Source organism: Seriola dumerili, unplaced genomic scaffold (assembly GCF_002260705.1).
Source record: "Seriola dumerili isolate Sdu_G_001 unplaced genomic scaffold, Sdu_1.0 BDQW01000415.1, whole genome shotgun sequence".
Taxonomy (NCBI): domain Eukaryota; kingdom Metazoa; phylum Chordata; class Actinopteri; order Carangiformes; family Carangidae; genus Seriola; species Seriola dumerili.
In genome coordinates this window covers 600,646-628,356 of record NW_019174670.1, presented here as the reverse complement: position 1 = coordinate 628,356, position 27,711 = coordinate 600,646, and the positions used below count along the sequence as shown (strand labels likewise).

The following is a 27,711-nucleotide window of genomic DNA, read 5'->3' as shown; positions in this document are numbered from 1 at the left end:
CCCTGTCCATGAAAATCACAAACAGGATGTTGAGGATTTCATCACTGACCATCGTCCACCCGTTGACCAGTAGGCCACAATCTGTTACCTGTGGTTGACTTCGCCATGGGTTACTCAGAAACCAGTCAGCCAATCAGAAAAGAGGCTCAGAGACACCAGTGAGATGTTTTTTGGTTCTTAAAACCACAAACATACCTTCTGATGGATCAACACTTCAAGTAATCCACGGGAGGTGTAAACTCTGAAGAAGCAGAGCACAATAAAACTAAGTGTTTGAGCTGATAATTGAGCCCAACTGTATTTAAATAATGGTCCATAATACCACTTGTAATTGTCCTGCTCTGCTGTTACTGCTGCTGGCTCTGTGCACCAGGTTACTGGAACAGTGTTGTAATTACAAACAGACCCAGTGTGAGATTACACAGCAGCAATGAAACACACATCAACAGCTTTATTTTCACCACATTCTGTTATGGTTTGCCCTCAGAGGACATTTTTGTTTGAACATTTTTTGTCTTATTTCCTGTTTTAATTTGAATTACTTCCCTTGTGTGTCTTGTGTTTATTTTATTTCCTGTCTTTGTCCCGTTTCCCTCCTTGTTGACTGTCTGCACTAATTTGTTTCACCTGTGTTCAATCACCTGTTCCTCCCTTGTGTCTATTTACTGTCTTTGCTTCCCTTTGTCTTTGTCACTTTGTCCTGTTTGCTTCGGATGACTTTTCCTCTGCGTCTCTTTGTGCTTAGTTTTCAGTTCATCATGTTTTTGTTAGTTAACCCTCACACTCCTGAATTTTGGCCATCGTTATGGATCACATGATGACCTCTGTGATTAGTTGCTTTTTCTTGTCAGTGTAAATGAGGTATTTCTTCTTTCGTAATCACACTGTGAGGTTACACTTACGGAGCCTTTGATCTGCAGCAACATACCTCAACCATTACAGACTGGAGGTCTCTGCTGGTCTGAGACTTGACCTGAGACCCAAGCAGGACTGAGTCTAAATTAGTCTCAGTCTAATTAGGTCCTGTTGTATTGCTGCTGATCTAAGGTCTATGTCATTATGTCTAATTATGTCCATGTCTAATAATAAGCTCTGATCATGTGCAGACCTGATGGAAGCACCTCCACATTACTGAGGTGTATTTCTATTATTGCAAGTTTTGTTTTCTGCCTGTTAGAGCTTGTATGATGTTTCCAGATGCTTCCTCACAGCATTTTGTCCTGTTGTATTGTATTGTTGTGAAAGGCAGGTTTAGACTGGGTTCAGCTCTTTATCTTGTGAACTGTGATCAGTGATTTCATTGTAAAACAAGAGAATCTGTGTAAAAGTAAATTGTAATGTTCAGCTGGAGACAACATGAGACTTCAGCTTCTACACAGTAGGATGATGATGAGGTGAGGTTCTGACCTGAGGTCCAGGAAATCCAGCGATTCCTTTCGGCCCTGGGACACCGTCGGGCCCTCGGCGTCCCTGCAGAGACAACATGCACTGGTTTAGGACGGTACTGCAGAATACACTGGAAAAACAGTCATCCAGCCTTACAGTCATCTTCCCCATGTAATTCTAATTGTGGCTGCTGTTCATCTCACTGAGCAGAGCTTTTCCTGAACTCAGTAAAGACTCAGATCTTCAGTGGTGTGGTGGAATTAACTTATTCAGACTTGTTGAGGTGACTGTGTGTAATTATCTCCCTGTTTGTCCTTTGCTCACATTCATACAAAACCAGGAACAGGCTTCTTATACAGAGAAAGAGTTTCAGTGAGGTGTGCACAGGTGTGAATGAGCTTGATGACACTGTAAAAACTAGACTAAAATATGTTTAAATTTGTCTAAACCCTGAAAGGCTGGAGTCTGAAGAACTGGTTTCTCTACTGAGCTTCTATTTTTATTATTTTTTGCTGTTATTTTTTTTATCCACCATGTGTATTGTGCCTATCAAAGTGATATACAGACTTTGGACCATTTCATTTTTCCTTTTTAGGGTTTTAGGTATTTTGTTGGCTGACATTATATTTTGTACCTGCAGTGACTGGACCCTTATTGAAGCTTATTCAGATGTCCCGTTTTCACCCATTACTATTATTATGTTTGTATACTTGTACTCTATGTTTTATTTCTGATTGTGTGAAATAAATGAAATGTAATAAAATGCCTTCTGGTGTCTTCCAGCTGCAAATTTGCACATGTTAATTAGAAACCTGGTCACATGTTTACATGGAAGCCTCTCTATACCAGCTCAGCATTGACATGTTAGCATGCTGATGCTAGCATGTCTGCAGGATCAACACAACAGATGGTGTCATCTCCCAGTTTTAGTCAGTTCATTCTTGCTGGCTGGTACATAGCCTATAGTTGATGATTATTTTCCACAGAAACATTCCCACACACAGTGAAAGCTGTGATCTAACAGCGGGAGAACCAGAAAGAAGAATTGGCATTTTCATTGGCATCATGGTCCCAGAGTTTTTCTTCTCTCCTGATTCAAAGCCCCACACGGACGCATGATTTCCTTTTTCACATGCAGCTCGACTGAAATTCCATGGAAGTCTGTAAATCAGCCAGAGCAGACCACAGCCAAACCACAACAAAACCTCTCTGAACCATGTGCTGATCAGAGAGATACTGCCTCTCCATTAATTCTTGTATTGGGCCTTGTTGTTCTGTGACTGTGTGAATGACACATCTGTGTGTTTGGCAGAAGGAAAAATGTTTGCAGCTGCAGTAAATGAATCTTTGGGAATTTCTTCGGGTCCCTGCTGAATCAAACACAGTCCAGTTTGTTTTTGGACACTTGTTTTTGCTGAGTTAGTGAAATGAAACATTAACTGAGCATTAAGCCCTGAAATCACATTCACAGACGAGAAGGATATAACCACTACACTGCTAATAATAACAATAATATAAGTTATGATGTTAAGACTTAATGTGTTCTTTATAGTGCCAGAGGAGATAGAAAGTTTTTTTAACTTTTTATTTTTGCTTTAGAAAGTCTGAGAAAAATAACTTGTTTATCTTTACCTTTTTTTCTTATATTGAGTTCTTTGATTAAGCATCACCTGTTCTCCATGTTCCCCTCTTTATGTTTATCATTGATCTTTATTTATCTCCTCACTGCCAAATAAATTAGCTTTACCAATCACGTCTAGTTATATGGATTCCATTTTAGTGAGCAGATACATGGGGGAGTGGGGGGGGGGGGGGGGGGGGGGGGGTGACGTCACAGAGGCTATGTGTCCATTGTCATGGTTTGCCGTGGCAGACACTTTTTTGTAGTTGGTTTCCTTGTGTGTCTCAGTGTTTTTACTTCCTGTCTTGGTCCTGTTTCTCTGTGTGGTGATTGTCTGCCCCACCCTAATGTGTTTCACCTGTGTTCAATCACCCTTGCCTCCCTTGTGTCTATATAGTCTTTGTGCTCCCCTTTGTCTGTGTCGGTTCGTCTGTTGATCTCTGGGTTTTCCTTGATCTGTTCATGTTGCCTGTTCGTGTCTCCTGTTGTCATCCCCTGTGGTTCCCTGTGCTTGTGTTGTAAGTTCTTTAGTTTATTAAACATTCTGCACCGTCTCCCTTGTGTTGGCTGCATTTTGGGTCCAGCCTTATCTACATAGTGACAGATCCTGACATCAATCTTTATTTGTAACTAATGACGTTGAACATGGTGTAAATATTAAACCTGCTGAACATCAGGATGTGAGTGTTATGACACACTCCCAGCACAGCTGTGTCTGAGACAACACATGGGAAACAGCAGTAGCTGTGTCACTTGGAAACGAACAAAAACAAAAACCCAAAAAGCTCTACACCATCACGAAAATACACTGAAAGAAGACAAACAAGATGAAGAAAACGGTGTCGCCACAATCAGACAAACACAACAGGAACCTCTGGGTGACAATCAAAAATGAGCTGATGTTGGTTTTAATCGACCTCACTCCGTGGCCCCAGGTTTGTTTGAGATACTGGCTACACACTTCTAGCATTGTCCTTTCACTAATTTTTAGCATGCTGATCAGAAAAAACTCTTTATTGTGTTGTTTCAGATTAGCGGTGTTCCTGTGTTTGCTTGTATATTCTGAATTGGCAGTGCATTCTTGTGTTTTGTCTGTTTCCCTTTTCTTAAGTTGCCACCACATAAAACCTTTTTACTGAAACCCATGAACTGAAGTGTCAGATGCAGAGATGAAGGTACACTGGAGGAGAGAGAGAGGGGAACTTCAAAATGTTTGTCTGATCACTCACCTGTGTACCAGCAGCACCTGGGCTTCCCGGGAGTCCACCGAGTCCTGGCTCTCCAGGTGCACCCTGCAAAATGAGATGAAAGAGTAAAAAGGGTCTTTCAGGCAAATAAAACAGAAATATACACGAAAAAAAGTTGTTCCTACCTTCAATCCAGGAAGACCTCTTCTCCCATCTGGACCCTGAACAGCAAAAAACAAAATTTAATGCAAGAGGTTGCAGATATTTGATGTGTGATGTATCATTCACTGTGACAATATTAACATGGACAATGCAGAAGACAGGAAAATTCTCATTTGACGGGTTTATAGAGGCTGTGAGTTTTCTCTGCTGCTGTCGTGGTTTCCTGTCAGCAGCAGGTGGAGGTAACTGTCTCTTGACAACAGCTTCAGTCATCGTTGCACTTACAAGACAAGAGGTTATAACATGTCCTCTGAGCAGCTACGTCTTCAGGACAGACTGGAGGCTACAGTGAGGAGACGGGCCACAGCTAACTGGCTAGCATGTTAACGTCAGTAGACAAATAGACGTGACAGATATAGAAGCAAAACAAAAAAGGCTGCTTTCCACCTCATGAAGTTTGATGCTGAACTCACAATGTTTCCTCTAGACTTCCAAGTTAACAGCTGCTAATGCTAACATTAGCTATAGCAAAACTCTTTTAAATGCATAAAACATGATCCAGGTTTAACAAAACAGCAGCGCCTTTACTAATTATCTAAAAACAAGACAAATTCATTGACAGGACATTTAACACTTAGCACCTCTGTGTTCCTACTGAGCGCAAAACTAATTTTAGAGTCAGCTAATGTCTGTGCAGTCATAATCATTAGACAATAACAACAACAAAAAAGATCTATATCTCTATCTTTTAATAATACTTTATGAATGTATTCTTCCAGCTGCTTCTGTAAATCAGAATCTCATTTATTGACAAGTAGGTTTTCGCATTATGAGGAATTTGCTTTGGTGGATAACAATAAAACAAGCAAAATACCGAGGCAGCCATCTTGAAACTTAATCAACTCAATAAAAGCCTGAAACCATTGCAGCCAGAGGTGAAGGAAGAATTAAGATCCTTTACTTGAACAGAAGCAGCAATAACTAAGAAGAACAAAAAGTAAGAAGTATAAAACTGAATGAATGAATTCAAGTACCTTAAAATTGTACATTGTTACTGTCCACCACTGACCATCGCTACGAGATACAGTATGTACAGTTGTGTTCAAAATAATAGCAGTCCCACATCACTAGCAACATAAATCACTGTTTTTGTTAGAATTTCAACTTCTACACTGCAAGTAAGTTTCTAGAAGGTTTAGTAAAGGTATAGAAAACCAACAGACCCAACAGGCATGACGTGCATGCTGCTGATTCTGTGAAACTGAATCATTTACTGAGAGGGCCGTTTTTAAAAAAATAGCAGTGCCGAGTTCAATTAGTGAGATCATTGATTATGTGAAAAAAAATAGGTGTTAAACAGGTGGCCCTTATTTAAGGACTGACGCTGCATATGCTGGCTGTGCATTTGTCCTTAAAAAACAGAGTAAAATGGGTCGTTCAAGACACTGTTCAGAAGAAGAGCGTTCTTTGATTAAGAAAATAATAAAAGAGGGGAAAACCTATAAAGAAGTGCAGAAAATGATAGGCTGTCCAGCTAAAATGATATCACACACTTTAAAATGGCAGCCAAAACCAGAAAGGCGGGGAAGAAAAAGAAAAACAACTATTCGAATGGATCGGAGAATAACCAAAATGGCAAAGGCTCAGCCAATGATCAGCTCCAGGAGGATCAAAGAAGATCTAAGACTGAATGTGAGTACTGTAACAATCAGACGACGTCTATGTGAAGCCAAGCTACCAGCAAGAAGCCCCTGCAAAGTCCCATTGTTAAAAAAAATACATGTGCTGAAGCGGTTACAATTTGCCAAAGAACACACTGACTGGCCTAAAAAGAAATGGTGTAATATTTTGTGGACTGATGAGAGTGAGATTGTTCTTTTTGGGTCTAAGCGCCACAGACAGTTTGTCAGACGTCCTGCAAACTTGTGGGCTGACATAAAAAATGCTGTTCATGAGGCAAAACCAAGAAATGCAGAGGAATTGTGGAACGTAGTACAATTGTCCTGTTGACCGGTGCCAGAAGTTGGTCGACTCCATGTACCACAGATGTGAAGCAGTTATCAGAAACCGTGGTTATGCAACTAAATATTAGTTTATGATTCTTAGGAAAGTTGAATCTTCAAGCATTTCTTAGTTTATACAGTACATTTTTGAGTTTGTAAAGAAAGATGTCAACACTGCTATTTTTTTGAACATTATATTTCTTGACTTTCTGTAAAATATTATCAAATTCAATAACTTTTTCCAATTTTCTTGCTTTGAAATAGAATGTGCAGTGTCCCCAATGCATTTGTGTTCATTAAAATACAATTTATTTGAAGAATTTTGAGGTTTACTCACCTTTTTAAACACACTGCTATTATTATGAACATAACTGTACATATGTACATTATCATGTTTACTAGATCATATATAGTTGCACTGTACATCTGTAGACATATATATAAACAAAGGGACATACTGTAGGCATGTACAGACTAATACAGTACATGTTTATCTGATAGGAGAAAATGGAGGTCTGAAATCTTACCAGGTTTCCAATGACCCCCCCCTCACCTGGCCGCCCATCTGGTCCAGGTGTACCCTGTGGATTTAAATACATTGTGATGAATACAAGTAATAATTCTTAAAAGGGAGATGTCCAAACCCTGAATAGCAGACTAATGGGAGCTTATGATTTTACCAACAGTACTTTAAGGTTTTGAAGAAGTTCCCTTTTACTAAAAACATGGACGTGATGCTTAAGCACCAGTTCTGGTTCTGACAAGTTCTACGGAGCTCAGTCTCTATCTTCAGACCACCATGAATCTTTCTGACAGAAATGCTCTCTGGGTTTTGGACACAGTCCTTGTTCTTTGACTTCCCTATCAAAGAATGGAGGAAAAATAACCACGACTTTTTCCTGGCTGTGTGATAACCTTGTATTTGTCATAAACTTGCATTGTGTGATGTTTCTTACCGGTAAACCTGGGTTGCCCCGGTTTCCTTTGGGTCCTGGGACATTGTAGTCATTACCCGGTTCACCCTGTCAGCCAAAACACAAACACACATTCTAATCACTTTGATCACACAGTAATACTTAGGTCTATTTTAACTTTAACCTCCAACCTTCATGCTACCTTTGACTTTTGAGGCTGAGGTATTAAAACCATCTCCATCAGTTATGAATCAGAGTGTGTGACTGACTGAATCAACCTCGTCATAATGTCAGCAACTGTTGTTCTTCCGTTTGCCTGATCATATATAAAGCAAGACACTCTGGGAGTCCTTTCAGAGAACAACCATGCGATATGAATGAAAGAGACTTGATTCATCACATCCAGTCTGTGATCCTTCAAAAAAAGAATTTCTTTTACAAGCTTCCAGCTGTGACCGCTTTCTAACAGAAGACAGGGCAGATACTAGATTTAACAGCGTTTTATATAACCTTGTGAGTGTGACATCACTGTAGAGACAGCGTCAATAAACAGAGCTGAAAAGCAAAAGCGTCTGTGCATCACTGATATGGAGAATCTGCCAAGAACAAGAAGGATCTCCTTGTTTCTCTTTTAGCTTTTTTTTCTCAAGCTGCTCCAGAACGATTCATCTGGGATCTGCAGGTTCAAGGGTCTGTTGAATGGACATGTCTGAGAAAACAATATTTAGTCCAGTCTGAAGAATACTGTTTAATAAAACAACAAACTGGCTGTTCACTGACTTCACACGTTTTCCTTCACCACTGCTGGTCTGTCATAAATCTATTATTTCAAACATGTTTACTCTACCACAGGTCCCTTCCTCAGGTTCGTCCTAGTATCAAACATGTCAACCAAACCATCAGTCTTGGACAATTACGACAGCATTTATGTCAAACCCCTAACGTAAACAAGATGAGAGTCCTTTATTGGTCCCACTATGGGGAAATTTACATGAATTTCTACATGTCATATATTTTTCCTTTATACTGAAATAATGTGGAGTTGATGTGGAACCAGGCTGATTATTGATCACAAATCAAATATGTCAATAATGTGTAACAGAAAACTCTACCTAGATCTGACAGACATAATCCAAAAATATGTGCGTTGAGATCTGGGGTTACTACTGGCGTCATGACTCTAAACCTCTTTATTTGTATTGATCAAGTTTTGTTTCGAGGGGTTTATGGTGCTGAAATGCTGCACTTGAAGCCTGTTAGCTAGCACGCCTCTTTTCTCACTTCAAGACAAAAATTAATTGGCTGCCAAGTCCACAGACCTTCTATGAGTAACTAAAAAACTTTACATTATGTGGACTGTCTTGGAAGTTACAGATGCATCAAATGTAATTTGTTTTTTCCAATGAACTCAAACAAGTATATGTGAGTGGGAAGCTGGTGAGGGATCATGCTCTTGTGACTGTGTCTGCAGTGGTGGGATGCACTGGTTCATCTTGGAACTCACCGGATCTCCTCTCAGTCCTCGATCTCCTTTCAGTCCAGGCTGCCCTCTGATACCCGGGATACCCTGAAGACGACAGTTCAACGCATCAGATATCAACACCTCCGAGCTTCACAGCGTCATCACAGCACAATGAGCCAATCAGTGTGGACCACTAAGGAGCTATTCCACTGAATTACAAGACAACATAATGTAACTAAACATAGCAAAAGTATTGGAAACTACAATAAGAGTAGAAAGAAGAAAATCATACTACCACAAAATGTCCGTTATTTTTTCTGCAGTGCATTTAAAATAAACAAATATGGAGACAGAGACAGATATCAGTCCCAACATGAAGGGAAATGAAAATCTTATATATAATTTTTGTTACTGGGTTTCCTGCGTTTCCTCTCTCTCCTTTAAGTCCATCTGTTCCCGTAGATCCCTGAAAACACAACAACAGAAACAGCTCAGCTCTGAGAGCATAAAAAAAACGATACTAGTTAATGCAGCTCTATTTATTTATTTATATTTTCTTCTTCATCTGTGTTTTATTTGAAGTGAAGATATAAAAACCATCTCAGTGTAGTTTTACATCTTCTCTCTGAGGCTTCTCTCTGGAGCTCTATTAAGTATAGTTTTACATCATACAAAGAAACCAAATCCTGTGAGGATTGGATGGAGGGTCCAGGTGGGCGGGGCTTGGTGACTGCTTTGTTGTGACATCACAAAGTTCCAGAAGTCCTGACGGCTGGTTTTAAGGCTCAGTTTCTGAATACAGGCTGTGTGCATTTCTCTGTGGACTGAGGCTTTGATACTTTCACAGTATTAATACAGAACCTAGACCTGATCTATGATCAAACTACACATGGACAGAGACCTTTACACTGGATGGGGCTTTAAAATATTAAAAATATAAACAAATGAATGTATTCATCAGAGAGGAAAAGATAAACTGAACAGACGTACCTGCTCTCCATTAACTCCGTCCAGTCCCTCTTCTCCGTTGTCCCCCTGCAGCATCGGAGGACAGTCCTCTGTTAGTGCAACTGTCTAAACTGAACTTCACTAAATGCTTCATGTAACCTCTATGGTTTTACATTCGTGCAGGTGTGAGTCACTCACCCTGTTGCCTGAGATGCCTCGGGAGCCCTGCAAAGACACAGCACAACACATCAACAACATCTGACATGTTTTATACACTCTTACTATCATAAGCAGGTTTCTGGGTCTCAGGGGAAACAAGTATTTGCAGCAAATAAAATGTCACAGCTCTTCTCAGTAGGATTGAGCTGTACTGTACCTTCAGTCCACTGACTCCAGGACAGCCCTGCAGGCCCGGAGGTCCAGGAGGTCCTGGAGGCCCTCGCTCGCCCTGCAACAACAAACAAATTGAGCAGTCATCATCATCATCATCATCATCATCATCAAAAACCAAAACTCTAAAAACTATACAACACTTGCTGTACTGCGAAGCCCTGCCTATTTGATCCCATTAGTCTGTTCAGTTCATGTTCTTTCTTCTTTATTTTATTTCTGTTTGTTGCTTTTTAAATGATGACCTTACAAAAACATACAAACTCACCCCCACCCATATACTTAGCAAGTAGATAAGTGAATGAAATATAAATACAGCAAGTGAACAAGTACAATGTATTTTACAATATAAAAAATAAATATACAATTAAAAAAGGGAAAAAAGAAATAGAAGAAAAAGAAAAAAAAGACTATATCCTAGTTCTCACAGTCCATTAAAGATGATTATTTGATATTTAGACAGAACTGTTATCCTATCATCATTTGCACTAAGGATTCTCATGGAACTCTAGCTCCTCTGCTACACATCTCAGAAAAGGTCTCCAGGTATTACAGAACTGACCAGGTGACCAGGTGAGCCTCATATAATATAATACATATAAGATATTCTTCATCCATTTTGTGTATATTCATGTAACATATGTCTACAGTATAAACATAGATACTAAAAATATATGTTGTATTAGTTAGACAGATATGTCATTATATGAAATTGTTTAAATTTCTACCAGATTCGATATGTAATTTTTACATACAGGCTATATATACATAAATCTACGTCTATGATTTTACTTTACTGTACATATATACATTTGCATATGGGACAGAATGCCAATAAGTCACATTGGGGCTTGTTCAAAGAAAATATATGAGTGTAGTTCAATTCATGTTCATGTTTTCTTCCAACATTGCATTACCAGTTCCATTAGGGCTTCAGGTTTTCTCACACTCGTCCCAGCTGACAAATTTGGTCTCAACACTGTGTGTATTAAGTGAAGCACTTACACTGACTCCCTCTTCTCCCGGGAAGCCTGGTTGACCCTTCTGTCCAGGTTTACCCTATTTATAAAACACAGACAACAACTTCAGAAACACTGACAGAAACTCACAAAAGTCAGAAAGGAAGTAAAAATGTCCATCTATCTGCTACAACTGCATCTGGAAACCAATTATGAAGTGAAGTGAGTAGTAAAATAGGGTGACTGGATGTCTCCATTTTCCAGGTACAGGCCACCGGAAATGTCCTCGTTTTTAAAGTTTGTAATTAAAAAAAGACATCTAGGCTTGCACTTGTTTTGGCCAATAGAGGGGTCTAGCTGCTACCTATAGCAACTTCAGAAGTGAAGCTAAAACCATCAAAATAAAGGTATCCAATCAGTTTTTCTTTTTTTGTCGTCTCTAGGCAGACAAAAGGTTAGCAGGCTTACTCATTGGTTAAAAAACATAAACCAAAGTAAACTTCACGACTGCTTCAAAGGTAGGGAGTCATAATTTTATCAGTCGGCCTTCACGTCAAAATACATGACTGTCTCCCTTTTTATTTCATAAGTAAAAACATGGGATATTTTAATGATATTTTGACCGCTGAACGGGAGATGTCCCCTGATTTCACTTCAGAAATCTGGTCACCTTATAGTGAAAACTGCAGGAAGTAAAAGTTACCTTCTGAATGCATGGCCTGTTGCTCACTTTATGAAATCTGTGTTAGTGTCTGTTTGCTCTCAGCCCAGACCAGACTCTTAATATAATGTATAAAGTTAAAAGGTGTGTGTATTGCAGTCACCTTTGACGATGGTGTTCCTGGAAGACCACGGGGACCTGGAGGTCCAACACATTTGCAGGTGACGTTGCAGCACACCCTGTCTGACACTGTGTTCTGCAGAGAGACAGAGCAAAGAGGAGAGAACGATAACATTTCCTTTTGAGGTCCTTATTTCAACACACATACAGAATAACATACAACATATGAATCAAACAGATTTAAAGTCGCGGCAGGGTAGAGTTTTTAATTTTTGATGGAGCTAGTCCACCATTTAAGTCACCAAGATCCGGACCTTTGTTTTTTTTCCCCAAGGTTTATAAAATAAAAGTAATGAAATTATTTTTTTTAGAAAGTCAGAATTTTGAGTTTAAAGTCAGAATTCTGAAAAACAAAACAAAACAAAAAACAAACAAACAAAAATCACACATGGCCCTGATCCTCTTCCGCAGCAAAGATATTGTATAACACCAAGATAAGGGACTTTCTCATCTGCTCACCAGTGTCCTCTCTATGGGTGAAGTGAATGATCTTGCTGTCACCACAAAATCTTTGCTCAGTGCGGTGGTTCTTTGATTATGTCAACAAACCAGACAGGCAGTTGAATGTGTTGAGCTCGATACAAGTAACCACAGATTTTGAACAGTAGAATGTTTGTAGTTCAATGCTGTTCATCCCCATGTTGGGTCCTCTGTGTGTCATCAAAGATCCTCTATACAGAAGATACTGTATTACAGGCAGCGCCAGTCGTATGAAATGGGACACAGTTCCCGTCTCCTAAGTGGGTGTTGTCCCTCAGCCCCTCCCTCAAGCGAAGGCAACTGGCATAAAATGTGACAGTAGCTAATATTTAAATCTATCCCCGTCTAGACTTATCTCTCTGCATCCTTTGGGAAAGAAAATACAGATACGTCTTCTTGTTATTACATCCTGTGGCTAGACCAAGCTTCGGCATTTTTAACACTAACTGATGGATTACTTGTCCCTGCCAAAAGAATAAAACAGCAGATGATACAAAATGGATTTGCCCCTTTTTTGCCGCTGTTTCTTATCTACTAAGGACATCTGATCAGCCCAGTGCAAAGTCATGTCAATTTAATAGGCTAATAATCTGTTTTCTAGCAGTTGTTAAGCAATGAAACAAGTTTTATTTAAGTTTAATCCATGGTTTCACGTATAAGTAAGTCAATCCAGAAATAACTCTGGTCCATCTAAACATGGTTATCGTTTGGCAAATACTGTCGGCAGTTGACAGATCTCGCGAGAGTATGGCACTGAGACAGAGGCAGGTCTCCAATAAAGTTAATCTTCTCCTGATCTGTTGATCTGAAAAATGTCATTTTGATGTCAGAATGTTCTTAAGACGTGGGGCTTGTGAAAACCGGGTCCAATATTTTTTTCGATGACTAATCTGTTATGATCTGTTCACCCGTTCACTTCGCCCATTAGAATAAATAAACTCAGACCTGCCTCCAGTCTCCTAAAAGGGCAGGGAGGTGGAGAAACCCACGTCACATAGATACAGGAAATAAACGGAAATGAAGTGTCTTGGTTTCTCTACTGTCTCTGGTTGAGCTCGATACAAGTAACTACAGATTTTGACTAGCGGACTGTTTGTAGAGAAGGTGAATATCATTTTACTAAATTATTTTTACTATACTTTGGCGAAAAAGACAAGTGAGGAGTCCCAGATAAAGGGACAGGCAGTGAATACAGAGGGAGAGAGAGAAGGAAGGAGAGAGAAATGAACAGAAAGAACGTGATGTTGAGGACAGAGAGACGAGAAGAGATGTGAGACAGCAAGCAGCTTATGTTTTGTGATCATTTTAGCCACTTCTGTATTTCTGGATTGTACTGTGGATCATTCATTGCAACATTTAACTTAATTTTTTATCATTTATGTTACATCCTATTGCCATGGTTTTAAAACTATTGTTATCCAAATTTTGGCCTCCAAAAGTCTTCAAAAGCACATATCTAGAACGTGGAAATCAATATTTTTCAGGCGGGGCATGCCCCTAAACCCCCCTAGAAAGCACAGTTGTTGGACCTTGGTATTTCTAAAACCCTGAGTACGGCCATGCCTGAACACTACACAATTTTATTTTCATTTTTATTGCAAACTGTATATATTAATAGATACATAATATTAAAATAGGCCGATACTTTGAGATTATTTCACTTTCAACACAAACCAAACTACTTTAACATTTCAATTTTAATCCAACAAGTCAAGTGAACTTGAAGTAAAGACAAGTTTTGTTCTCATGATAAAACAGGCTAAACCACAATGGTCTGTAGGTGTATGAGGGTAATGCAGCTTCCTTCTGGAAGTATGAAATACAAAGAATCACTCATGCTGTCCACATGAGCAGATAAAATGTTACACTTGCCTCTCTGATCTCTCTCCAAAGGTTTGCACCCAGGAGGAGGCTACGACGGCAGACCCTGGCTCACACATCATACAAACTAATTTCCTTTAAACAGACTGCGGCCTTGAGGCAGTTTACCAGTGCTCAGCAGTAGCACAAATGACTTACAATCAATTGGAGGACGGTGCTGCCCACATTTGGCATGCCGATGCGCAGAGGACGACGGTCGGTAAACCCGCGGCCAAACTCCACCTCCTGCAGCTGGGTGGGGTCAATCACTCTCTCCAGAGCCACAATCAGCAGAGCGCTGACCCCTGCAGACATAAAAAAAAAGAACAGATTGTAGGTTTGTTGGTCTGATTTATGCCTATGAAACAGTTTGATCAGAGTGAATGATGAATGAAAGGATGTTTTCTGTCTTCATCTTCACTAATTAACCATTTAATTTACTGAGGAGCTCATACACTACTGGTAGCTACCACCATCTTTGTGTTTTCTTGAGTGTTACTTGATGCATGATTGACATTTGGAAATAAATCAATACACCTTAAATGTCAATATGACAACCATTTAACGACCATTAGTTTTTATCAGCTTTCTTCATGACAGACTCTTTTGTGGTGATCAATCTTCAAGCTCTCCAGCAGCTCTACACCTATGGTTCTACCCTAACCCTATGTTGTAGCGGTACAAAACTATTTAACTCTGTTTTTGTGCAAATTGGTTCAGCTCATGGGAAACTATGATGATTGATCAAATTTGCAGAAAAGTTGCGGTGATTGGTTAAAAATGCACTGTCGCGCAGAAATCAAGGGGATTGGTTGAATTTGCGTTAATTATTGCGATTGTATCATTGTGACTTTACAGGGACTGTACAGTAGAGCTTCAGTGATAAACCCTCGTTACAGAGATGGGTGTGGTCAGATGAGTCCTTCACCACATTCACCCCAGGTGGTTGGGTGAGGCAATGTGAGGCGTACACCAAGAGAACAATACCCCTTAGAGGGAGGGGTCGCTGCAAATCAATACAAAGTTGTTCTGACTGATCCCTTTATCCTATGATGAAATATTTTTATCCTGATGGGAGGGGTCTCTTCAGGATGACAATGTCCCCATTCATAGGGAACAAGGGGTCACTGATGTATGATAGGAAATTTCACATTGACAGGTACAAAACATTAAAAGACTCCTACTGAGATCCAAAGCAAAAAAAAAAAATCCAAACAATTCAAACAGACATCACTTCTATATAATTATGCACATACTTGATGGATTTAAGTAAATTACTCAATAATGACTTGAAGGAGGGGAAGTAGAAGGGGAAAGGCCAGAAAGACGGGAAAAGGAGGTCAGGATTAGGGAAGAATATAAGAAACAAAGAAAAATGGAGGGGGGGTCTGACGACTTTTGTAATGAATAAAATGAATTATAGTAAAGAAATTATTGAAGAGAAGGATTAATTTCTCTATATTTCTACTTATCAGAACATTGGAAACAACTCCGCTTCCTAGGTTTTACCAGAATGTTGCAGCCGCTCTGATTCTTGTTTCAGTGTCATCACGTCTTCATTGAGTCCGTCTGAGAAGATCACCAGCACCTAAAAGATAAGTTAATCATGTTAGACTGTTGACATTGTTAAAGTCCTTAATAAGAATCACATCTTTCTGGCAAATCTGAAAATTATTCCAATCATTATCGTATTTCAAAGTGGGGCAATGATTGGTAACCCGTCCGGCATTTTGTCCTAGTGTAATACTTGCTGCTCGGTGATCAAATTTTCTTTATCAGGTCACTATTCTGGTTCAGACTGATGTATTTCAACATCTACTTGATGGGTTGGCATAAAATGTTGTGCAGATGGTCCTCAGAGGATTAATACTCATGACTTCAATGATCCCTTGATGTTTGCTCTAGTATCACCATAAGGTTCAGATTTGGGGTTTTGAGAGAAATGCCTCAACTATTGGAGGGACCAGCATGAGACTTTGAATACATATTCATTAATATTAGTTGTAATGATGTTAGTTATCATTAAGTCGATAATACTTTCCAGTACTTTGGTTAATGGTAGAATACCTGCTAAACTAATGACATCCCCATCATAACTGCTATCCTGTCACATTAACAAGCTGAATGTACACAGAGGCCACAGAATGAGTAAAAAATTTGTCACCCTAATATAATTTCAGGTTGAATGACTGGCACATAATTGAGGATATTGTGGATCGTCATTCTTACCTTCACATTAGCTTTGGACTTGGCTTGGAACACCTCCTTGAAGGAATTTAGTAGGGCGGTGTTGAAGAAGGTAGATTCCGACACTGGATGGCTCATGACTTTCTTCACCACATCCTCACTGTAGTGTTCAAAGTTTGTGTCATACAAAGTGCGTCCATTACGATCGAAGACATAGTAGGCAATTTTGGTTTCCACAGGTTGGTTAGGCTTAACACAGCACAGGCCTTGTACTGAGGAAAGATCATGGGTGATCTCTGGCAGGAAGGTCTTTAACTTGGGGTGACCGCTGACCAGCATCTCACCAAGTGCCCTGTTCCTTTCGGTAATATCAAATCCCATGGCGATATCAATGGAGCATGGTGCTGCAAAGTGAAACATGTCTTTACCATTGGCAGTCTTAGACAAAGAAGAATACAATGTGAAAGACAGGGAGACAGACAGAGAGCCAAAGCCACACTTTTCAACTCACCAGATTGCTCCTTTGGTTCCTTACAGAAGACGTCAATCACCTTTTGCTTGATCTTTACCAAGCTCTTGAAGTTCCGCACATTGAACAGCCTCTCTGGGGTGCCAGTGATCTGCAGGAGCTCCAGGTCATGGACGTCTCCCACACCAATGGCAAACACCTCTATGTTCATAGCCCTGAGAATATCAGCCTCCTCCTCCACATCATCGTGAGATTCACCATCTGTGATCAACACCAGATTCTGTGGGATCCCAGCAAACCTACGGCTACCATTTGACGGCTCGAAGTACCGCTGAATGTGATGCAAGGCCTTTCCAATAAAGGTGTCTCCACCACTGTATGTCATTTTCTTTATGTGTGCGATCACATCCTCCTTATTGGAATACTTTTTGAGGTGAAACTCATCCTGAAATGTATCACTGAACTGAGCAACTCCAACACGTATATCCTCTTGCCTGACGTCAAAGCTCTCCACAAGTTGTTCCACGAAGTTTATCATGATACTGTAATTGGCATCGCCGATGCTACTTGATTGATCAAGTAGAAAGACCACATCTGCCTTGTCTTTCTCACAAGCTGCCAAAGCAAAGTAAGAGAAAGGCATTAGTAACAATACTGATAAGAAATTGTGCTATGAAATCATCACTGTTTAGCAGAATGTATGCATGGCCATGCCACACTCTCAACTCCCCAATTTACTACAGTCTGAGTTCTTTCCATATACTGCTGTTGATGAATATCGATCACTTTGGGCACAGAAGAAGAACAGGTGCTGAAATCTTGTTCTACTTAACAGTTAGCATCCCCAGCTCGGTCATGCTTTCCAATAAGCTGAATTGGCAATTTTCTGTGGTGTGAAGTCAATGAGGGATGTTGTCATTTTCACTGCACAAGTAGCCAGTAACTCTTTTTTTACCTGCACCAGGTTGATATTTGGCCTCTGAGCTGTCTCAGCAGAGAATCACAAAATGTGACCAATATGTGCCTTGTGTGGTTTGTAGGTAATCTAGTATACAAGGATTTTTACCTTCTACTCAACCCACTAATCACTAACCTCATTAGCTGAATGAGGCGTATTCAGTCAATGAAAAAATGGAAGGTATTTTTTGTTATTTTATATATATTATTATACATTATTCCCATAATGTAGTAGTATGTGCCATCAATAGTTTTTTTTCTAATCATTGGTTCCCTCAGTTTAGTAATTCACAACCCAGATAAAAAAAGTGCTGTCTTCATTCATTTGTCCCTGGCACATCTATGGACATGGATACAAAATAACACTGTTTGATGTTCACATTCTTTACAGGATAACATTCTTTTTGATGGTACTGAGTGTACTCCCGTTCATAAAAACCACTGGAAGCTGACTGACCCTTACACTTACTGGGCTCTGTACTGAGATAGCACTTAAGAAGTTTCCTTCAAGAATTCAGCTTTTCAGAATTTATAGAATCAAATGATAAAGATTATGACTGTCAGCATGTTCAGATACCACTGAGTTTAAGTGTAAAATATGTGTTTTTGTGAATTTGCTGAATTGACCCTTTCAATCCTGTAGCAAACCTTTGGCACTATAAACCTTTACATCATCACAGTGAAGATTTAGAACTAATGTGTGTCTGCACAACAAATGTGCCATGACACCTCTTACCTGGCTTAGTGTTATTGCAGAGAACAGAAGAAATATTCTTGTGAAGCATTTCCAGGGCGTCAAAATTGTCCACATAGAAGACTCTGGATTTGTCGTTACCAGCCATGGTATCCAGCTGTTCCCTGGATGCGTCCCTGATTCCGATACTGAAGACTTTGATGTTTTTTGCTCGCAGTTCATCTGATGATGACTTCAGATCTTGATGGTCGGTGGCAACACCGTCTGTGATCACCATGAGAATCTGAGGCACCTTTTGTCTTTTTCGGCCACCATGTTCAGCGCCAAAGTACTGTAAGGAGTATTTCAAGGCTTTGCTTGTGTAGGTCAATCCCGCTGGTTGGTTCACATTTGTAATTGCATTAAGAACGTCTTTTTTGGAAGAAGAATGCTCTTCAAGACTAAAAACAGAATGTGGCTCATTGGCGTAGATGATGACCCCAAAATGAGTCTGGTCCTTGCCGACTGTGGTTCTGTCCACTATTGACTTCATAAATGTTTGCATGCTTGTAAACTCGGATGTGTTTATGCTTCCGGAGCCATCCACAAGGAAAATAATGTCAGCTCTTTGAGTCTTCTTACAGTCTGGTTGAAGGAAAAAGACCAAATGGTAACTTAAAAATGTCAATCAAATATTTTAGGAAGACAGATATTCATTGCTGCAAAATCAAAAGTTAGATGACGAGATAAAATCAACTTAACCTGTGTCTTCAGTACGAAATGTGCAATTTTGTCAATTTTAGAGTCTTTCTTTTCTTAGTTCAGTTAACATTTGAAAAAGGCAAATTTTTTTGTGTTTGGCTGCGGCCAGTGTTGGATCTACTTTTCAAAAATCAACAAATTTCATCATTTGCTCAGGAGTGCATATAACTGTACAATTTCTAAATCATACAGCTTTCAGAAAGCATTTATGATGAGATTCAATTGGGGTAATACATGCATAAAACAAACAATGGTGTAGACTCATTTAGAGTAGACTGAAACAGAAAGAAATTAACCTCATGACTGAGCTTCTACAAAGTCATTGTCTGATTAATCTAGAGTACTTTTGGGATAAATCTGTACTGCTCTTACCGTCATAACAGAGCTTCAAAATCAGGTGGTCTTCCAATTCCTTCAGAGCATCAAACCTGCTCAGATAAAAAATGTTTTCCACTGAACCGCCAAGCTCTACCAGCTGGGTGTATTTAGCGTCCCCCACTCCAATGGCATAGATCACCACTCCCCTGTCTCTAAGAGTTGCAGCAAAGTGTTTGACATCATCTTGGGATTCACCATCTGTTATAATTACCAGTCTCTGCCCCAGGCCAGGACGCCCTCCCTGGGAATTAGTAAAATACTGCATCACCTCTTTAATGGCCTTTCCTGTGTTGGTGTTTTGTTTGATGTGCTGCATAGCATCGATGACGTTCAACATTTTATCTTTGCTGTAGTGTCTGTCAAGTTTAAACTCCAATTGTGGATCAGTGCTGTACTGCATGACACCAACATGCACCTGATTCTGCCCGATGGCAGACTTTTGAATGATAGATTTTATGAAATCTTTCATTTTCAGGTAGTCCTCATCAGAGATACTCCAAGAGCTGTCAGCTAAGAACATGATGTCGAGTGGTATGTCTTTACAAGCTGTGGACAAGGAACACAAAGAAATGTTAGTCGGAAGTTCTCTTCTTCCCCCTTTTCTTGTCTTAGTGCCCAGTCATTGCATATTACAGAGATTACAGGCAATAGACAATCTACTAGAGATGTGTATTTTCTGACTGGTTGTTCAAAACATGTATTGTCCTAGTCTATATCAAAAGCACTAAACTAAAATTAATACTTTTAGAACATCACTTCTCAAATGATCCCTGAGCCCAAATTAGTGAGGATCTATTTTCATGAAGGACAGAATCCTCAAATAACTGAAGGACCTAGCTAGTCTAGGGTAAGTGCGTCCACTATATCTGGCCACCCCATACACCACATACAGTACACCACAACACTGATGTGTGGTGAAATGTGAAATTTGTAACTTCCAGGTTTCTGTTTCAAAAGTGATACAACCTCATTCAACATCACTTTGGCATTTGTAATACACCAAATTACTAAAAATCTTGCCCAATAATATAACCGTACTCAACAATATGTCACTTGGTATGTCACCTCCAGAGCAACTTAAACCGAGATGAGGACATTCAAATTCCAGTTAATAATGCAAAACAGATACCTAATGAGCATCTATGGTGGAAATTGATATATAAAGTTGAAAGCTTTTTTAAAAAAATTTTATCAGAGTTGAACAATTAATTTGTTAAACTACGGCTCCCATGAAAATATACTAGTGTACTACCACACACACTTGCACCATGGTAACTTGGTTACTTCTTCCATCTTCACTTTCTCATTTTCTTGTCAATCATCATTTTTACAACATTTTAACTGTAATCTCTGCTCTCTGAGAAACTTCTAAAATATTTGGTCCTCTCTGTCTCGCTAGTAGTACAACCATATCTGAACTAGTGTCAGCCTCTCGATTGGCCTATATACTGTATGCGTTATTGATATATATATTCACTTGACTAAGATCATTTTTCACGGCCATTGTTTTAGAATTTTTGCTACATTACAAATGTCTGTGTGATTTCAAATAAGGCTCTCTTACTTCTAGAACAAAACACAGACCTTCTGGTTTCAAACTCAACTACTAGATGTGCATTTTAAAAATCGGGTTTTGTCCAATTTTCCTTACCGTCTGGAGAACAGATGGTTCTGATGATGTCATCTTTGAGGTGCGTCAGGGCATCAAAACTACTGACAAAAAAAGTATTCTTACTGTCGCCGGCAATTTCAACCAACTGCTTCTGGTCAGAGTCTTTCACTCCGACAGCAAAGATGGTGAGACCTTGGTCTCTCAAATCTTTTGCAGGAGCCTTGACTTCATCCTGTGATTTTCCATCTGTGATGACAATCAGATACTCTGGCACTTTGTAACCACGCGTGTTCCTTGCTTTTTCAATTTCTTGTTTCATGTATTCCAGCGCTTGTCCTGTGTTTGTCCCACCTCCTTCATGCAAAATATTCTCTACGGCTTTCTCCATCGTTTTACCATCTGAGTAGGTTGTCGGCTCAAATACCACAGTTGGATTTTTGGAGTATTTCACAAGCCCTATGCGGACATGGTTTTCCCCAATATGGAAGGACTTAATAAACCCAATGATGAATTTCTGCATGTCTTTGAAGTCTTCATTACCAATGCTTCCTGAGTCATCCATCAGGAAGAAGATATCTGCATAATCCTTTTGTTCACACGCTTGAGAAGAGAAGCAACAACAGGAGTTGATTATTTTCTTATAGTCAAAGAGAGAAAAGGTTAAAATGAACATTTAAACATTGGGAAATATTTGAATCAATTTAAATTTAAAGAACAGCTATTCAAGAGGCAACAAGTACAATTTAACATCCCCATTGCACAAACAAACATATGGTTGGGGTTGATAGGCTGTTATTACCTACTTTAACTTGGAAATTAACCATTGTTCATTCTGGGAACCAAATCTACTTAGTTTTTAGCTTTGGTCAAAATTACTCATTAGTCCACATATGCCATTCTCATCTTTATTTTATCTTTACACTGATTTAATTTGTGTTGCAACATGAATAGAAGCAACAATACAAGAATAGAATCTTTAAACGTGGACAAAGAAAAACAAGAGTTCAAACCTTGTTTGATGTCTTTAGTGTCTGTGCTTTCAGTGACCACTTCTTGAATGATGTTGCTGCACAGGACTTTCCCCAGGTCCTGCTTCAGGCGTTTCAGGTCGGTGAAACTATCTACGTTAAAAACATATTTATGGCTGGGGTAAGACGCAATCGCCTCCAGCTCTGATTTATCGGCAACTTTGATTCCTACAGAGTAAATGGTGACACCATCCCGACGAAGTTTGATTGCAGCATCACTCACATTATCCTGAGATAAACCGTCTGTGATCACCACTGCCACCTGCTGGACACTTTTCCTTTTGCCCCTTGATTTAATGAACATTTTTTCCCGTGCAAATCTTAGGGCAGCTCCAGTCTTTGTACCACCACCTCTGTAAGGCAGGACGCTGATGTACTGCAGGATGTCAGCCTTGTGTCTGGCCATATCGAGGTAGATGTGGGCTGTGGGACTGTTGTCATACGTAACCAAGCCAATTCGGACTCTACTCAAACTGACATCCAGGCTACTCACGATCGAGTGCAGGAAATGACGTACCAAATGGAAGTTGTCGTGTCCAATGCTCCCCGATTCATCCACGATGAACACAATGTCTGCCACATTGGCTTCTTTGCAATCTGTGAAAGATGTGTAATTAGTTAACTTGAGCCATGTGCTACTTACCCATTCAATTATATCTACAGAATATAGCTATACAATGTCCTCTTCTGCTAACACTAACTCAAAAAATAACAAAACAGCAAACTACTGGTTAGGTGGTAGATGATGTTGAATTTTGGAAAATATAATAATTATTGCAACAAGTGAAATGAAATACTAATGAATTTTGCCTGTATTTTATATGACGTTCTCAGAAACACACCAATGTGGACAAGCCTGCAGCCAGACAATTAACTAGGTATAAGCTGAAACATTCCTGCTAGCTGGCAACAAGCTAAGTAGGCTATACAAAGCAACTACTGAGCTTAGCTAAACACACCTTAAAAGAATCACAGTTTTTGAATTATTTATATTTGCAAGTGATGATTTGAGAATCAGATTGATATGTTAATTGCTGAGCTGGAGTCAGGACATGGTTAGACCAGTGTGTCATAAAGGCTAGCTTTCAAAGTTGAAAATGCATGTACCAACGCCTCTAAAATTTTGATTGATACAGGTGTTGTCACAGCAACGTCAGACATCTGACAAGAGGGGTGACAACGAGGTAAGCGACAATTGTCACAATTGGCTGTTTTGTTTGCAAAATGTTTTTGCTATCACACCCCATAAACTGCCAAATAGTCGACGAACAAATATGTTAGTCTGTCTAATCAGTACAGAACTTATTATGAGACCATGATCCTTTTTCAAGTGATGGAAAATGTTGGAAAATACATTTTCAGATGCTTAGCCCAATGAATCAAAGAGGTGATTATTACTAAGTTGACTTTACAGTAACTGATACAGAAAACGAGATGATGATTATAGTATCAGTAAAAACTTTCTCACCTTCAGTTATGTTCTCCTTTTTCACAGAAGTGACAATGTCTCTCAGAAGAGTTATTTTGGGAGAATCAAATGCATAACCAGGACTGGAAAGAACTTTTACTAATCTCATGTCTGCACCTGCATTCATCCCCACAATATTTATCCCTGCTAATTCAATATAATAAACCTCCCTGTCCACGGGACCAACTGAGTCTTTTCCAGTCACAACGACCAGGAACTGTTGGGAGCCCCGGTGTGCACGACCCCCTGCCTCCTTGGTGAAAAAGTGAGTATTGGCGTACTCCAGAGCTCTGGCCAGGTTATGTGGTTCGTAGGGTTGTGGCTGCAGGCGGAAAGATTGTACACCACTGATCGTCTCCTGCTTGGTTTGAAAAGAGTTGAGAAAGAATGCAACCTTGGTATCTTGAACATACTGAGCCAAACCAATGCGGTAACCGGACGCTCCAACGGGAATCTGTTTGATCAATTTGATAAGCTCTGACTTAAACATGGAGAACGGTCCTTGGGCTATGCCACTGTCCACCAAGAAGAAAATATCTGCATACTTGTCCGCCAAAGCTGAAAGAAGACAAAACAAAAAAACATATTACGATGAATTGCAGTACAGACTATTATCATGACAGATTATCATGCTAAGGGTGTCAGTCTGCTCCAAACAAAGAGGTTGTCGTTTAAGAGTTCTTGTCAAAGCCTTGGCTATTTTATCATGGTTTAAGATGGGTCAAAGAATTCAGCTTTACTGACCTTTCAACTCACAAATTTGTGGGGAGGTTTTCTTGTATGTTTTGACCAGCAATGTTATATATTTATTGGCTTATTTAATAGGTGCAGTGCACATTGTAATTAACTTGCTGTGAATTAGGCAGTTCCCCAAGAGGCTGTTTTTCAATTGTAAAAAGATGAAAAAAAGCTGGAGAAAGGTTGACTGTGCACACAACATGCTCTCCAGTTCTAATTACTCAAGCTTCACGCCACTACTTTTTCATTGTCTACAAGTGGGTGCAGCACCATAAATACCTTGGAGGTGAGTGAACCTTTATCCACGTTTGTAAAATTCTTTACAATGGTGGACGCTATTGATGACACTTTGTACAAATTACTTTTCTTGAGGCAAACTGACAACCTAAATACACCTGCCCACATCCTGCACTCCATATTTTCCAGCTATCATCAAAACAGTTGTAAACCCATACAGGAAGTGACAGTAGTCAGTTGAACTTTTTCACAAAATGACTAATGAAGAGGTCTGCAGATCAGAAGTAAAACTGTTATAAGGGTCTGGTTAAGATTCAAACAAACATGCCCAGTATGATCTCAGCCTAATGGAGAAAAACCTTATTAGCAACCACAAATGCTCTTTCTCTTTCTGTATTTCAAAAGATGGACTTTGGCTAGTTGTTTTTCTTGCACGGTTATTTTCATTTGTATAGCAAAATAGCAAAACAAATGGACAACTATAAAATGGTTCCTAACCCTCCACAGACTTGCAAACAGTTAACAGCAGAGTCTCCTTCAGCCTGGCCAGAGCCTGGTAATTATCAATGGTGAAAACAAAATCCTTTGGGGAGAGGATGGCGATGGACTCGAGCTCTGGTACGTTTGCTGCTCCCACCCCTATGGCAAACACAATGACTCCCTTATCCCTCAGTCTCTGGGCAGGTGCAGTCACGTCATCATCGGACGCTCCATCTGTGATGACCACAGCAATCTGAGGAATCCGATGGTTGGCTCTGCTCCCTGCTGCTTGGGTGAAGTACCGTTTCTGGAGGACGTCGATGGCCTTGCCCGTGTTTGTCCTCCCTCCTCGGAGGGACAATTTTTCCACTGCATCCAACAATGACTTCCTGTCCTTGTGATCTTTCAGGAGGAACTCCTGATGAAAGTCGTCACTGTACTGTGCCAAGCCAATCTGAACTTTTTTGGGGCCAATGTCAAGAGCCATGATGACGCTGTAGAGAAATCTTTGGATATCCTCAAAGCTTTGAGCTGAAATGCTGGAGGAACCATCAACCAGGAAGACGATGTCGGCTGCAGTGACATTTTCACAAACTGGATAAGGGAAAAATAAAGTCAGCATTGCATTTCTCAAAATAACTAGAGTCACATTAACATTACAGGTCACAATGTCTCTTAATTGTGATAAACTAATGAAACATTATCGAACTGATAGTTTAGCATTTTCACCAGCTGCGATGTGCACTGACATTTTTGAAAATGTCAGATCTCATTACTTTTTAAAATTCTAAATATATTTTCTGTTGTCGTGAGTGAGCTCTACCAGGGCTCCTCTTTATTTGCTTGTATAGGGTTAGGGTTATGTTGAAATGCTAAAAAAAAAATCAGTATTCACTGTTTTTCTGTAAAAGGGAGCCTGGTAATGTCCTTCATTGTTCCCAGGGTTTTGTGACATAAACCACATGAACACCAAGCCTATAATATTTCTGTACCTGATCTCTCATTTCTAAAAGCAAAGCTCACCTGTTATCTGAGCAGCGATGCCACAGGAACACGCTGCTAGGATGAGGCTGAAGAGAAGACCTGTGCTTCCCTTCATTTTGGGAGCGCTCATGAGTTTCTCTCTTCCTGTAAAATAGATGTTAGAGTTGGATTCATGGGGACAATAAATAAGTCCCCATCATGTAAATCATTACATTATAAGGTGAAGACATGTTTTAAGGTTAGGGTAGGGTAAGGTTAAAGGTTAAAGGTTAAAGGTTAAGGGTAAGGGTAAGGGAAGTAGTGGTTATGGTCAAGGTGTCTGTCTGTGTGTCTATAGACAGATTTTGTCACCATGACAGCGTCACAACCAAGATACAGACACAAAACTTTACAGGTGTTTAGTTGAGATCACAATGCAGATGGGCGTGGTTCGACCCACCAGTACTGTATAAAATAAAGACCCAGAAGTTTGAAGTTTAGTTTTTGGTGTGCAGCAAGTCCTTTCTAACTGTTTTGTAGTTTTGCTGGATATCAGTTTTGTGAACAGTTGCCATGAATTGAAAGGGGAAATTTACAAGAACTCTGCTAATGTCCCACTGATTACTGCAATTTCCCCAATGGTTTGGATTTTGCCTCTTTTTCCAAAACAAAAACACATTTGTAACTCTGACATGAGAACAACATTAAAAGCTGTTTCCCAGAGCTCACTGGGGCACCTGGGTGGTTCATGTTCAAATCCTCCATCAAAACAAGCAGAATAATTGATGGTTGCTGTTAATGCTGCTGAACTTGGACAAAACTTCACTTAGAGAGTAAGTTCAAGCACAACAAAACTGCAATTGTATAAACCTCATATGGTGCATTTGGATTTAAGACGCATATTTACAGGAATGGGATACAGAATATAAGCAATATAAAGCATAAAATACAACTAATGAGGGAGCAAACGCCCTGGTGTTGGGGTGTTGAATGACGTGTGGAGGGTGCTGTCCCAATTCAGGGCCTCGTCCTTCAGAGGCTGCAATCTAGTAAAAAATAAATCCAATAATCTTTTTGGGTAGAATCACAATCCACCATCTTGCTCATCATCTGCAGTCTGTTTCTGCTCTGATTTTATTCTGAAAGTCCTGACAGGAAGTTGTGGTTCCTGTCTTTCTGCTTTGTTGATGCTTGTGATTGACTTCATGTTACACATTGTATGTCGCTCCGTCAGAGGTTTGTCAAGCAAGCAACAGAACCTTTGGAACTTCCTTTCACAATTTTTCAGAATAAAAGCTCACAGTAGTTTGAAATACAGCATTGCTACTTTTATTTTCTAGGCAAAATCACTAAAGAGGAATTGATTCTGTGGGTAACTGTTGCTGCCCAGACAGAGATCCATTTCTTCAACAGATCTTTTTTTTTTAATGAAAAAAAAAATTCATATCAAAAATAATCTTGCAGGCCAGATATTATTACTGGGGGGGGGGGGGGGGCGGGGGATGGGGGCGGGGCGTTTTGGCCTGCGGACCGCCAGTTGCCAACC

The 27,711-nt window shown here is 39.8% G+C and overlaps 1 protein-coding gene across 1 annotated transcript in view; it reads right to left on the bottom strand.

Annotated features, from left to right (window-relative positions):
* LOC111233703 (collagen alpha-6(VI) chain-like) overlaps positions 1-27,711 on the bottom strand; it is a 38,673-nt gene that overhangs the window by 8,822 nt on the left and 2,140 nt on the right. The window contains exons 2-24 of the mRNA XM_022761581.1: positions 26,226-26,330; positions 25,221-25,796; positions 23,748-24,305; positions 22,262-22,876; positions 21,291-21,851; positions 19,634-20,185; positions 18,563-19,144; positions 16,912-17,484; positions 16,443-16,804; positions 15,723-15,801; positions 14,373-14,518; positions 11,857-11,949; positions 11,079-11,132; positions 10,060-10,131; positions 9,882-9,908; positions 9,726-9,770; positions 9,148-9,201; positions 8,778-8,840; positions 7,316-7,381; positions 6,887-6,940; positions 4,380-4,415; positions 4,237-4,299; positions 1,408-1,470 (exon numbers count right to left, since the gene is read on the bottom strand). Coding sequence (XP_022617302.1) covers positions 1,408-1,470; positions 4,237-4,299; positions 4,380-4,415; positions 6,887-6,940; positions 7,316-7,381; positions 8,778-8,840; positions 9,148-9,201; positions 9,726-9,770; positions 9,882-9,908; positions 10,060-10,131; positions 11,079-11,132; positions 11,857-11,949; positions 14,373-14,518; positions 15,723-15,801; positions 16,443-16,804; positions 16,912-17,484; positions 18,563-19,144; positions 19,634-20,185; positions 21,291-21,851; positions 22,262-22,876; positions 23,748-24,305; positions 25,221-25,796; positions 26,226-26,316 — 5,385 coding nt within the window. The 5' untranslated portion in view covers positions 26,317-26,330. The remainder of the gene's footprint in view (positions 1-1,407; positions 1,471-4,236; positions 4,300-4,379; positions 4,416-6,886; positions 6,941-7,315; positions 7,382-8,777; positions 8,841-9,147; positions 9,202-9,725; positions 9,771-9,881; positions 9,909-10,059; positions 10,132-11,078; positions 11,133-11,856; positions 11,950-14,372; positions 14,519-15,722; positions 15,802-16,442; positions 16,805-16,911; positions 17,485-18,562; positions 19,145-19,633; positions 20,186-21,290; positions 21,852-22,261; positions 22,877-23,747; positions 24,306-25,220; positions 25,797-26,225; positions 26,331-27,711) is intronic.